Genomic DNA, 14611 nt, shown 5'->3' with positions numbered 1-14611 from the left:
TCAAAGGTCTCTTGGAAAACACTTTCAAAATGCCTCTTAATGGCTTTACAGCACAGGAGGACTCTAAATATCATCAAGTCATCTGCCTCACTTTCATTCACAAACATTAACTCACCTCTCCCTTAACTCCTTTAACTGCCATACAATAGCGTCACGACCGCGTGCCCCAGTAGTTACTTTAAGCAACTCATAACTCTGTCATTGGAAGAGAGCTGCCATGTGTTCTTGAGAACCAGACACGGCAGCTTTAGTCTTAAGAGCTTCCATGACTCTCCACACTAAAGTGGGTTTTAGGCGTATTATAGGCCAACGTGATAGTGTCCAGACTAACTGAAACACTTTTGTAAATCACCATGAAGCAAAAACATAGTGGAAGACGGATTATATATGGTCATTTTTTAGGTCTGGGTTGCTTCAATGTCTCTTAGTCTGTAGACGTTACTTAAGGTACTTTACTGACCTATACTGCTAGTGCAATTCAAAATCTTACAGCATATGTACCACAGAGTATCGAGTATTACTTGACGTTGTACAGTAGTTAAGTAATATTGAGCACACCCCATCGTGTTGATCTGTGCTTTGTAATGCTACACACAAGTTTACATGCTGTACTGTAAATACGCATTGTCATAGGTCCACTAGAGGAATGCATACAGGATTCCATAGAGCACACGTGCTCAAGTGTGACTTGAAATGGCTGATGTCTTTGAAGGTGTTCTCTGATGCCACATTGCGTGCATTCATGCTTGTGAATACACAAGGCTAAAGTGTACACAGACACACAGACACACACATACGTGGCATTGTTTGTTGGTAAAACACGTTAGCGTGGGGTGAGGTTCGGAATGCTTTAAAGATCTCGCAATACAAGCAAGACATAAGAGTGTTAGTTTTGAAAAAGTTGAAAGACACACAAGTCTCGCACCTCTCACATCTGCGGTGACATATAGCTGTCTAGGAATGCGGTCCTTATACTTGGTTAGCATACTAGTAGGTGAAGATGACAGATGTCTTAGGTGTTACTCAACCCGCAGAATGCTACAAAGAAAACAACATTGCATTTGCAGACAGAAGAATTCGACACTCAAAAAACATTCGATCACAGAATGTTTGCTGGTTGTTGTGCCTTACTGACAATGCAGTCTCACCAAGTGAGGGAATCCTTATATTGGCACACACTGTAGACCGGGGGGAGAGGAGCGGGAACACAGCGTTGTGCGTTCATCTAGACATGACAATCAAAAGATGAAAATAACTCAAAGCAGTTCCCCCGCATTATTTTGAATGCTACTACCTGTCTTATGAAAACAGGACCACCCACAAGTGTCTCTCTGTTCTCTCCGTCTCTCTCTCACCATCTCCTTTGTCTTTCTTTTTCTCTTTCTTTCTTTCTTTTCTGAAAATCCTCCTTCCTTCCTTCCTTCCTCCCGTCCCATCCCTGAGTCAGTATAGTATAGCGAGGCCCGTGCCCAGACAGTCTCCCTGTCAGCATTTCCCCGTAGGGCGTGGGGTTGCCAGATGGCGATGACTGGGGCAGATAGCGTCTGGCAGTCTGCACAGGGGCCGCACCCTCCGCCAAGGAGATCCTCGGTGGAGATCCCACGAGTTAAAACCCCCACCCCACCCAACTTCACCACCCACACACACACACACACACACACACTCACACACACCCCACACACCTGTGCTGTTGTTGGACCACACCGAGGGAATGCGGGCCGTCTGGTTCCTCCCAAAACATGGGGCACACACACAGGATCACAGGACAAAACTTTTCCACAGACGGAAACAATGGCAGACAGCGCAGGTGGCGGGAGCAGTCAAACAAGCCAAGAGCCAAGAGCAGCAGGAATAGCCAGTAGACCCGACCACAGGCCTGAGGGACGCATAAGAGGACACGGATGAAAAGGGTGTTTCTCTGCCAAACAGATGTAGAAGTGTAGAAGTTAATTGTAGATTCAAATCAAATCAAATCAAAAATTTCACAAACAGTCATACATGGTGTAGTGGGTAGTGAAATGCGTAGTCTTCTGACTCCAATGACAATGTGCAGTATGCATTAATGCAAAGATTCACTATATGGGCAAAAGTATTCAAATGCTTGCCATTATACTCTCAGGAACTTTGACGACATCCCATTCTAAATCCATCCAAGTATTGTGATATTAATGGCAGTGGATTTAGAATGGGATCCATGAATATTCAGTTAATTCAAAACTTCAGAGAGGTCTTAAGTTGATCTAGAGTACAACTCATGCTGAGGTCAGTCTCACAATAGGTTCCTGTCACTATAGAACAGTGCAAAACTCTGATCTCCAGTCGTCCATTGCCGTTTTTGAGCTACCAATCTGATTACTTTGCAATGACTTTCTCAAATGTCATAAAACCACACACCACATCTAAGATCGGGAACCCACAAAATTCATTAGATTTGATTGGTGGCGATTATTCTGACAGGTGCTGGTGACAGGTACGCAGCATTGTCTGTACCTAGTGCAACGGTCTGGAATCTGTAAAACATTTTTGTGTTTAAAATAACAATCCTCCCAGCGGACTCCAGCAGAAAGGGCAATTTCACAGATTTTATATCCGTGCAATTCCGCACGTGACAAATACATTCCTTGAACCTTGAATCTTGAATGAAGCAATATGGCACAAGTGAGTGGTGTTGGTAGAAAATATCGCCGTGGATTTGATTTGGATTTATGTGACAAATTGGATGCACAGAAAAAATCAAAACATGATATACAGTATAAACATTTCTTATTCTAAGTATTTTTATAACAGTGAGAACAAGGTGTGATATATTTTCACTTTCCTTTGCATGCAGTAAAGGTGAGAGTTCCTGTAGGTGCTCCTCCCTCAACATGACAGTTTTTTTGTTCCCCTAATCTCTTAATGTTTCAGATGGTTGTTCTCTGATATTCACATATAAGAGGATTACTTTGATACTTTCAGCAGGAGGTTACCAAGTGAAATTGTACTGAACACTTTCACTGACCCACAACAAAACAAAACAGTATATTACAAAGTAGTGTGGTTAGATCATACACACACACACACCCTTATTGTTATATACGAACACACACACACACACACACACACACACACACCCTTAGTGTTATATACTAACACACACACACACACACACACACACACACCCCTTAGTGTGTGTGGCATTAGGCATTGAAGGTTATGATAATAAACATAATGTTTTTCTTTTTACTTTCACCAAGTGCTTTTGCAAATAACCTCACTCCCATATCTTATACCACTCAGGTTTGGTTATGGTTATGCTATTTGGCAGACGGCTTTGTCCAAAGGTATGTTCACCAGACTGATCCGATGAAGAGGCCCAACCAGGCCACAGATCAAACTGAAGTGCAGTGAACAACTCTGGGGTGCAAAGGGCACGCGCTGATAGAGCATCGCGTGCTGTGCAGAGGCCATGGGAAATTTCTCAACCACCCCTGCCCCCGAACACAACAAAAAATTAATTAGCGGGCAACACCCAGTAGTAGTACTTTTCTCTCACCACCAAGATTATTATTTTTGCATGACTCGGGAACAGCAATTAGCGTGTGCTGTATCTGGTTGCATTGGTCCGTTGGTTGAAGGCTATGTGCAGAAACAAAAGAAAGTCAAACATGCCATCAGCGATTCACCACACTGCCATGAAAAAAAGAAAGAGAGAGAGAGAGAGAAAACCATTAACCAACTCTTGAGTGTCACGACACAAGAGACCTGTGTTGCAGAATAGCCTCCAGCCAGCATGACAAGTGCTTGTCAGTCACCAGAGTAGAAAAAGGGAACAAGCGAAGGAGAAAAAAACAATTAGGTGTGCGAGTTCCATAGAACAAGGAGGGGTGTGCAGTGCAGTGTACTGTAGCATTTGCACGACGAGTCAGGGCAGGGCAGGGCAGCCCTCTTGAGCCATACCAACCAGGGCAAAAGAGTTAACGCGGGAGAAACGCCTTGTTGGGATACCACTCCTTGGGGGAGATTAAGTTTTATTGGACATGCTGTCTGGTAACAGGAGCGCATAATCAAAAGCAGAGCTTAGGTTTCAGTTCTAGGCTACACACTTTGTTCAAAGGACTGCTGAGTAGAGACTTCGGTATCATCATCAAGGCCAACCCAGAGCTGTCTAATTAGACTGTTTAATCTATTGAAAAAAAGAGTGTTTTCTGAAGGATTTCATCATCCGTCACACAGAACCAGGCTTTATATCTTGTGCGCCATGGGCATTATACCATAATACCCGTGTCTTATTAAGAAGACACTTTAAAAAATATTTCCAAATGTTTCCAAAAACAATATCTCAATAAATCATATTTAAAATAATCCTGAGTTTGACTATACACAAAGCTACATTCCTTTATTGAACTGCTCTCTTAAAAGAAAGCTTTACAAACAACCCCCCCCCCCCCCACACACACACACACACACCACCACCCTTTCATTTTTGCACTTTTGAATATACCAAATAAGGCTGACGTGTGCCAAAACTCAGTGCTGTGATGTCCCTGTCCAATAAACATGGCACCTGTTTCATCGGGGCCCTGAAGAGAGCCTGCTTATGGAATATAAGGTGTGTAAGGTGTGTCTACCTGACACAGCGCTCTTTATCACACACAGTATGGCAGAAGTCAACATTTTTACTCCGGCTTGGTATCAGACACATTCTTAAGGGCTTGGCCAGGTGATCAGTGGTTCACGGTTCATTACAGGTCACCACCATCAAGTGACAAGTTATTTATTGTTGAGGGCGACATGGCTGTGAGGCCCTATATGCCTGCCTGTGTGATTTTGTCTTGCGCTGTTTTTTAACACATTTCTGTGTTCAGATAAGGATAACACAGTTTGGGTTGTTTCCTTTTTTTTTTTAATATACAATGTTTTGAAAACAACACAACTTGCGCTCAGACAGGGACAACACATTTGTTTTAAGAGTACACTGCCCAACATGTTACAAACTGTAAGACAGTGTGTGGGTGTGTGTGTGTGCTCCCTAGATATGTGCCCCCAGTTAAAAAAAAAAGAGCTGTCTAACCTTGCAGTTCCCACCTACTGCAAGGCATTAATTTATGTAAGCGGAGTACATGACATATGGCAGGGTCAAGTTCACCTGTAGCCATTTGCCTGTTTGAGCATCTGTGGTGGATGTTAACAGGCTATTCATTATATTAACCAAATGATATAAAATACATATGCCTACTTAGCCTTGAGGGGGGAAAACACACACATTTCAAAACAGAAATAATATGTAAACAATAAGATGGAATCAAATAGTATCAGGTAGGAATATCAAGATCGTAAAGTTGATCGTGGGGGGCGTACAAAGGCTACGTGGCGCACCCAGCAATGGCACACCTTTTACTCGAAGCCATTGATGTGGGGCGACTTTTCATCACCGTAAATAATTATCTCTCCCCGCCACACCCACCTGCAGGGCTATATATTCTGTACCTCCTGGCTATCCCATCACTAGCTCCACTCCTCTCGACTCTTCTCCACTGGCAACGTTGACTGGGTCTGACATCGAGTCATCATGAGTATCCGCACAGGCGCCAGAACTTCCTCCATTTCCCTTACGGGTGGATACGGACGACGCATCTCCGCTGCCCGCGCACCAAGTGTCTACGGCGGCGCCGGAGGCAGCAATGTGCGCGTTTCGTACGCAGCCAGCACCAGGAGCGGCTTTGACCTCTCTCAGGCTCTGGGTGGAGGTGGAGGTGCCGCGGACTTCGGTGCCGGGCTCGGTGTCGGTGTCAATACAAATGAGAAGGCTACCATGATGAATCTGAACGAACGTCTGGCCACCTACCTGGACAAGGTCCGCACTCTGGAGAAGAGCAATGCCCAGCTGGAGCGACAGATTCGCGAGTGGTACGAGACGAGAACCATCGTCTCATCGGACTACAGCAAATACCAGTCAGTCCTCGATGACCTGCGCAACAAGGTAAAATGCTGATTTGTGTGATAAATCCGTAGTTTAGATAAGCTGTGGTTTAGATAAGCTATATTGAAATAGTTAATCGACTTTGAAAAATGTAATAGAACGTGATGGAGTCATGGCATTATAGGCTAGCCATTTAAATCGTTGCGTGGCAAAACTATTGGACGTGCTGTAATACATGTATTTGGTGTAATTTCAGATCAGCATCGCCAGTCAAGGCAACGCCAGGATCGTCCTCCAGATCGACAATGCCAAACTTGCTGCTGAAGATTTCAAACTCAAGTAAGGACATGTTTTTGGTCAGTCAGGACGATCTGAAATTGATTGGGAAAGATGGACTTTAACGTCATCATATAGCTTTTATATTTTTATACTTTTGTAATGGGCAATTATGTAGTGAAATCAATCATGATGTAATTGGGCAATAAATGATTAACTTTATATTCCAATGAAGTGCAACCACCTTTTGAACAAGATTAAGATTGAGATAGGCTACTGATTAAGCAATCTATAATTCTTGAGCGACTCTCTCACACACATGGCAGCATTGCTACTTCAGTCAAGTGTTGTGACAAACCTTTTTTTGAAACCTGTGTTAGGTATGAGAATGAGCTCGTAATGCGCCAGTCAGTCGAGGGAGACATCGCCGGCCTCAGGAAGGTCCTGGACGAGCTGACCATGACCCGGTCCGACCTGGAGATGCAGATCGAGGGTCTGAGAGAGGAGCTGGTCTACCTCAAGAAGAACCACCAGGAGGTGAGGACCTCATTGGTGTACAGATATTAGATCCAGTCCGAAAAAAAGGAGCTGCTGAACAGTAGTATAGTCTACGTTATACGCAGGACTACACTTACCCACCTAAAAAGCATCACCATCTCAGTATACCCACTTGAAATAGACAAAGATATTTATTAACATTTGGGGTTGACCACAGTATACCCACTACGGTCAAATAAATTGCACTGTGACAGTATACCCAGCTAGTTAGACTACACCTCTGCTTGTGAACATTCACAAGTTCTTAAATACTATATCCAGTGAATGTTCAGTTTATAACGGACTGCAAGTGTGTGGTTCTGTAGAGATTTTTTGGGGTCTTTCAGACTGCATCACTTTTGTATACCTCACTGTGTGATGTTAGATTTGGATGTATAAATGGTGAAGCCAATCCAGCTGATGTCAAATTGTAAAAAAACTAAGCGTACTTCTGAGAATAGCAGCATGTTAGTCACGTCAGCCATCACCCTTATCCAGCTTTATCCTTTATTCAGCGTGTGTTTTGTTTTTGGCACCTACCACCCCTAAAACCATTAGCTTGCCTTGCGTACATACAGACAACCGGTTTTGCCTGATTGAACCTGGTGCAGCTGGCATTGGTTTTCAGGGACAGAGTTTGACCTCTTTGTCCCATCCCGGCTTTCTCTCTCCGTAGGAAATGGCTGCCCTGCGGGCTCAGATGACGTCCAGCTCGGTGAACGTGGAGGTGGACGCCGCGCCCCAGGAGGACCTGTCCCGCGTCATGGATGAGATGCGCACGCAGTACGAGGGCATCACCGAGAAGAACCGCCGCGAGATGGAACAGTGGTACAAGGTCAAGGTGAGCTCGCCGCTCCAGTAGCACACAGTACACACATGCTCCAGACGCACACACAGATTTTAATCTGAGTAAATGTTTTAACTTTAAGTAAAATTACTCCACTATATAATAAAGTGATTTTACTTAAAGTTAAAAATATTTACTTTGATTATATATTATATAATATATAATATTGTTTACTATCAATCCACTAAATACACATCCATAGTCAACAATACACATATTTACAAACCTACAAAGTCAGCAATCATGTCTGCCTACTGGTCTGAACAGATCACCTCAGTGAAATAAACTTGAGACTGAATATTATAACTTCCACTAATCCCCCCCCCCCCACTCCTGCTCCCCCAGTTTGACGACCTCAACAAGCAGGTGACCACCAGCACAGAGGTCCTCCAGACGTCCCGCACCGAGGTCAGCGAGCTCCAGCGGACCCTGCAGTCCATGCAGATCGAGCTGCAGTCTCAGCTCAGTCTGGTAAGGGTTACACCCCCCACACACTCTCTCTCTCTCTCTCACACACACACACACACACTCTTTCTTTAGCCACATACACACCTGGCCTGACCTGACCATACACACTTTTTCTCACTCTCACTCTCTCTCTCTCTCTCTCACATACATGCACACACACACACACACACACACACACACACACACACACACACACACACACACACACACACACACACACACACACACACACACACACACACACACACACACACACACACACACACTCCTCTCTTTGCTCTCCCTGTCCTATCACTTCCACTGGTCACGGCATCCAAATACGCGGCACAGCTCAATTTGTTACGCAAAGACCTTATGCAAAGAGGCTCCGCTGGTGAGGATCCGGTTGGCATCTGTCTTAATGTGTCATGTGTCACACAAGATGGGGCTCGTCTAGTCTTACACTCACGTTCGCCAGACAACAGGTATTGAGTAATTGTGTCTAACAAGGTGTGGAGAGAGAGAGAAAGAGAGAGAGAAGAGGGAGGGAGAGAGCGAGAGAATCATAAACAAGACATTCCATTCTGCTATGGTGTATCACAGAGAAGGATTGGTTAATGGTATTAAGTTGCCTAATGTTCGGGAAACGTACCCTTCAGGTTACGGTTTCAGCCACTGACTCATGACTGCACTCAGACACACCACACCAACCCACAGACACTTACTGAGTCTTACCACACCTCTATGGATTCACGCCTTATTACCTCCAGTAAACATTCTGGTGGCTTTGCGTGTCTGTGTCAGCACCAAGTAGAGTCTCGTGTGAACATGGCTGTTGATACGTTTGCGGTTGATGTCACTGTGTGTGTGTGTGTGTGTGTGTGTGTGTGTGTGTGTGTGAGTTTCGCCACCATCCCATTCATCTTGCTGTGGGAAACGATGACGTTAGTTAGTACACAGCCACCATGCTGCCAAATTTACAGTAAATTAGCCAGCATACCTGCAGACCTCTCCTAGTCACATAAGCAGGCTGTAGATCTACCAGATAGTCTCCTCGATGCAGGTTTTGAGACAATGGCAAATTTTATGGTGACTATGAGTGACCAGATAACCTTTGCATATAAGAATTTGCATATAACTAGACAATACAGCCTTGCTGACAAAGCGTGATTACGGCTGTGTATTTTCCCAATGGATCTCCGTCGTCTTCTTTAAAAGTTTAACACATGGGCATTTGCATTCAGATAAACAGTTTTGCATGCTTTCAACAAGGAACATTCAACTCACCATAGAAAACGACCCTTTGTTTCTCACCCTGTTTTAAATCCTGTTCTGTGTGTTGTCTCTCTATAGAAAACGACTCTTTGTTTCTCGAGCCTTAACTTTTTTAAACTCCTGTTCTGCGTGTTGTCTCACCATAGAAAACGACTTGTTGTTTCTCACCCCTTACCTGTTTTAACTCCTGTTCTGCGTGTCGTCTCCTCCACAGAAAGCGGCTCTGGAGGGCACTCTTCACGAGACAGAGTCCCGCTACAGTCTCCAGCTCAACCAGCTGCAGTCCATCATCAACAGCCTGGAGGCCGAGCTCAACCAGGTGCGCATCGACATCGAGCGCCAGGGCTCCGAGTACAAGATGCTGCTGGACATCAAGACCCGGCTGGAGATGGAGATCGCCGAGTACAGGAGACTGCTGGACGGAGAGGAGATTCAGTAAGAGATCTCTCATGTATTACTAGAATCGAGCAGTGTTAAAGGAATATAAGAAACGACTATAAGGGATATATCTGGATGTTCAGAAACACAGGAAGGTGTTGTAAAACATTGAGGTGCACCATGCAGTAATAATAACTAATAACAGCTGTAATGATAACAATGTTTTTTTTTGTTCTTTTTCAGAAAAACTGTCATCAAGGTGGTTGAAGTTGTCAAACGTAAGTTGATTTGGAGACAATAATGCATTACACATGCACACTTTTTATTGCCACTACTTTATGGCTATGGCCCAGAAAATCAGTCAAACTCATTGATTATATACAAAAAATATCTACTTTAATTTGTAGCGACTCTTTGTGTGTTAGTCATAACACATTTACCTCAGACTGAAACTTCCATTTCTTTCTTTCTTGTCCACAGCTGACCCACTCATTACCAAGAGGGTGAGGACTATCGTGGAGGAGGTCGTGGACGGAAAGGTGGTCTCGCGCGAGGAGGACGTGGACATCGAGGTGCTGAGTGGAGCCAAGTCGTAAAAAACCCACCCCATCTTCTTCCACACCCCGTGACCCTGGAACGAACCCAACAAAATCAGGGAAGCTAAGGCTCTGAGTGCAAGAAACATCACAGTTCAAGCATAACACTCCAACATGAATGCTATGTTTTTTTGTTTTGCACAGCAATAAAAAGTAATTCAAAATCATTCCTTGTCAGTTCATTGATTTGTTTAGGTATTAAAGCAACATGGTGGAAGAAATTGAAAGAAAATGACCGTAAATGTTTAGAAAGGAATAAGTGATCCATCTTTTGTACAAATGGTAATGATGCAAAATAATATATTTCTTAACACTCTTTGAAGTCACACAGCCTTAAGAGTTAAGACAATTAATGCAAAGGTCTACACAGGACTAAGGATTTAACGTAAACAAATACAGTCATCAGACATTACACAACAAACTGAAACAGAGAAGTCTCCCAGACTGCCTTATTTCATTCTGCTAACATTATGAGACAGTAAAGGATGCAATGATAATATTTCTCTTGGTACAGTAACACCCGCTGCCAGACATAGGTGATCTCTAGCCAAAGGATGAGCTTAATGGCCGTATCGCCCAGGTGGCCCTTAGTGATTATGTCAGCCAGTTGTAAAGGAGGGGCAATGTCAACAGAAAAGATTATTTATCAAATTGTCTTGGATCAACAGTCCTCCCTCCACTGAATACCCGCTAGTGTTTGTTTGGCCATCATTACAGTCACTTTAGCTGCAGGGAAGTACTGAGCAAACAAATGAAAACAAATAGGCTCAACTTAAACATGTGCTGTATGCGTTGACCCTATATGTTCAGTGCAATGGGCTTGGGATGAGAGACACTTGGGAATACAACAAGAGACAAATATCTTGACAAAAACTAGCATACAGTATGTGAAAGGACTGAACATTTTTTACTTTACGACAAGCACTAAGCCATGGCATACAACAAACGCCAAGCCACTCAAAAAGTATAATGGCTTTCATAAATAGAATAGCTTTTTTCAAAGCAGTTTTGAACAAGTTCTTTTTTGCAAACGTGATCTGCCCGGTTCACCTTTTTACTGGTGTTTCATTTGACATGTCAGAGATAAGCTTTGGTTTTGACAGCAAATAGAAAAGCTTTGATTTTGACAGCATGCAGAAAAGCTTTGCTTTTTTAGGGACGGGTGGTCCACCACAGCAGTTATCAGTCCACACCGGATATCATGTAACAATGGCGAGATTAAACAAGGAACCTTGAACATGGTCTCAGGACTGCATTTGAGCAAAGGTTGTGGTGATAATGACACTATCATGCCAGCAGAGATAACCTGAGTAGAATGGGATGATCAAAAGGGCCAAGGAGCATGGGGAGGGGTTAAGGTGATGTGAGAGAGGAGCAAAGCTTACTAAGAAACTTCACATGAAAGACTTACGAGCCCCAAGGAAAATACAGCAACATATCTGTAATAAAAAATGCTTCATACATATATCTTCCTATTACAGAAGCAGTTACTGCTGGTAATAAGCTGTGTCACACCTTATCTCAGACCTCATATCTTATCTTAACTTACAAAAATCCTAACTGTCCGCCAATTCAATTTTTAAGTCAGCAAATTGTCCTGTCATACCTGTTTCTATGCTTAGAATGTTATCAAAATATAGACATCTAGTTCTAGTAGGCCAACATACACCATAACACTCGTGGTAACTGCCTGACATTGTCATCATTTGACTGCATAACACTGCCATGACCAGCAGATGTCACTCAAATGAGCAGTGAGCAAATTGTTTTAGCAGTTTTACTGTAACTGGTTCAAAAACATTGCAATCTTTTCTTGGAAAGCGACAGTGAATGTGACATCCTTTCTAAATTGACTCAGTTCGTGGTAATCCAAAAGAGATAAGTCCAATGGCCTCATTCTCCCTGAAAAATAAAAGCTCTTCTATTGGAAACTGTACCACTTATGCAGAGGCTCGTCACTAATCCACATTCTTGCAATACATGAAGAGACCCACAAGGTGATTATGTTCCTTAGAATTAATTAAGTCATCTAGCCAGCAGGGGGCGATCACATAGGGCAACAGGTAAGGTACAGGGGTAAGATCAAGCTGGATGTGAAAACTCAAAGTGGCGAGATGTTGCAATAACCTGGAATATGCTGATTTAATGAGCTCGGGCTCCCCCTTGTGGCCTAATTGGCTTCCTGTCCTGTTGTCGGTGTCTAGGCTGGTGGCTGATGGAGTGACATGTGTGTGCTGAGCCCATGACTTCTCATTCATATGAATGTATTCCTCTCATTGTCAGTTTGATAGAAATTAAGAGGATACATGTTGTTATTAGCTAATAGCCTATATGATAAAAATCCATATTACAGGGCCACATTTTATTAGACTTGACTAGACAGGACTAGAAAGCTACTCACAGCCTAACATAGGCCTACTCATCATCACTGGTCCAAACTCCCTCACCCATTCCACCCAGACCTTGTCACTCAACACTGATGGCTCCAGCACAACCCCCGCCCACGTCCAAAACCTTGGAATCAAGGATCCCACAACAAGTCATTATGGCATCAAAAACGGCATTCTTCCACCTCCGCAACATTGCTTGCCTCGGACCCGCCCTATCCCTTGCCACAGTCAAAACACTCACCCATGCCCTCGTCACTTCCGCGCTCGACTACTGCATTCTCTGCGGCAAAAAAAAGCAGCAATACACTTCATCGTCCAGAACTCAGCTGTCCTCCTGCTCATCTCCATCCACTGGACAACACAACCCTAGTCTTTACAACCCTCACTGGCTCCTGGTCAAATAAAGGGTTGACCTCAACACAGAAGAATAGAATTTCCCCCATTATAAATTTGCATGAAATTAGCATCATAAAGTAAATATATTCCATTCGATGTGAAAGGTAATATGCGTATTCTCAATTTTAGGGTGATCAATTCGATTTTTCGTCAAAATAAGGGTATTCTGACAGCAATACGTGTCTGTGTGCGTTTGTGTGTGTGTGTGTGTGTGTGTGTGTGTGTGTATGAATGTGTGTGTGAGAGTGTATGTTTGTGTGTGTGTGCATGTGTATGTGTGTAGGTATGTGTCTGTGTGTATGTATGTCTGTGTATGTACTGTAGGTGTGTGTGTCTGTGTGTATGTGTGTGCATGTGAATGACTGTGTGTGCATGTCTGTGTGTATGTATGTGTGTGTGTGTGTACTGTAGGTGTGTGTGTGTGTGTGTGTATATGTGAGTGTGTATATCTGTGTGTATCTATGTATGTGTGTGTATACTGTGTGTGTGTGTGTGTGTGTATAATGTATGTGTATAATGTATGTGTATGACTGTGTGTGCATGTTGTGGCTAAAATGGCTATATTGCATGGGTGTTTAACAAGTGTCTTGTCAGCTGTATAAAACATTTATGCTTGTGCACGGAAACTTTGTACTTGTAGAAACATTTTGTGGATGTGCTAAATCCCTGTGGACAAATGTTTTTCACAAGTGCACAAAATATTTCTGCAGGTACACATTTGTTTTGCACACACACAAATTAATTCCACAGCTACAAAACGGTTCTACATTTGTGCAAATCATATCCTCGAAGACAATTTTTTTTTGCACATGCACAAAATGTTTCTACAAGTACAAAGTTTCCGTGCACAAGCATAAATATTTATACAGCTGCAAAACTTTATTACACATGTGAATATCTTTTCACGGGCAAAACATCTTTTTGTCATGGTTTTGACTCCATAGAAGTCCCCCTTGACTGTGTGTCTGTGTGTGTGTGTGTATCTGTGTGTATGTGTGAGAGTGTGTGTGTAGGTAAGATACAATAATTGTTGTATAGTGACAGTACTGTTGTATTGTTTGTATAGAAGTAAGTGTGCTTCTTGATACAACATTCTATCCCAGCGGTCACTATTGTGACCGTTAGCATATTTACTCATTTAGCAGACACACCAAAGACATTTAAATATCTGCAAATGTATATATCATCATAGACACCTTAAAGAGCATGTGTACAAAAAATATTGTTCCTATGTTTATTTTAACATACTTGAATAACCTTTTATTTCGGGGCTTTGAGGGAGTAATTCTCTTCTCAAGGTGCACCCAGGAAGTAAACAGCTCTGGTCATGTGACAATTTACTCAAAACATTTGACACTCCACACATTTCATTGAAAGACTCTATTATTTCAATATTTACCAAAAGAGTATTGGGAAATTCTTTAGTAACAGTTTTAGAGCCTTATAAACATGATTTTTTTCATGGGTTGAAATGGGTTAACAGAATTTATACGAAATACCTTCTCAACAACTTTGAGAAAGTTGTTCAGGCAGACAAATAAGTAATCCTAACATTAGCATGCGCTTA

The 14611-nt window shown here is 42.9% G+C and overlaps 1 protein-coding gene across 1 annotated transcript; it reads left to right on the top strand.

Annotated features, from left to right (window-relative positions):
* Positions 1–5477: 5477 nt before the first annotated feature.
* Positions 5478–10425, top strand: LOC134091078 (keratin, type I cytoskeletal 13-like). The gene is made up of 8 exons (XM_062544304.1): positions 5478–5962; positions 6159–6241; positions 6559–6715; positions 7392–7556; positions 7908–8033; positions 9499–9719; positions 9906–9940; positions 10143–10425. Exons 1-8 carry the CDS (start codon positions 5552–5554, stop codon positions 10256–10258), a joined length of 1314 nt encoding a protein of 437 aa, XP_062400288.1. The 5' UTR covers positions 5478–5551; the 3' UTR covers positions 10259–10425.
* Positions 10426–14611: the final 4186 nt, after the last annotated feature.

The sequence above is a fragment of the Sardina pilchardus genome, chromosome 1 (genome assembly GCF_963854185.1).
Source record: "Sardina pilchardus chromosome 1, fSarPil1.1, whole genome shotgun sequence".
NCBI lineage: Eukaryota > Metazoa > Chordata > Actinopteri > Clupeiformes > Clupeidae > Sardina > Sardina pilchardus.
The sequence above is the reverse complement of the archived record's forward strand: the minus strand, read 5'-3'. Positions and strand labels throughout refer to the sequence as shown.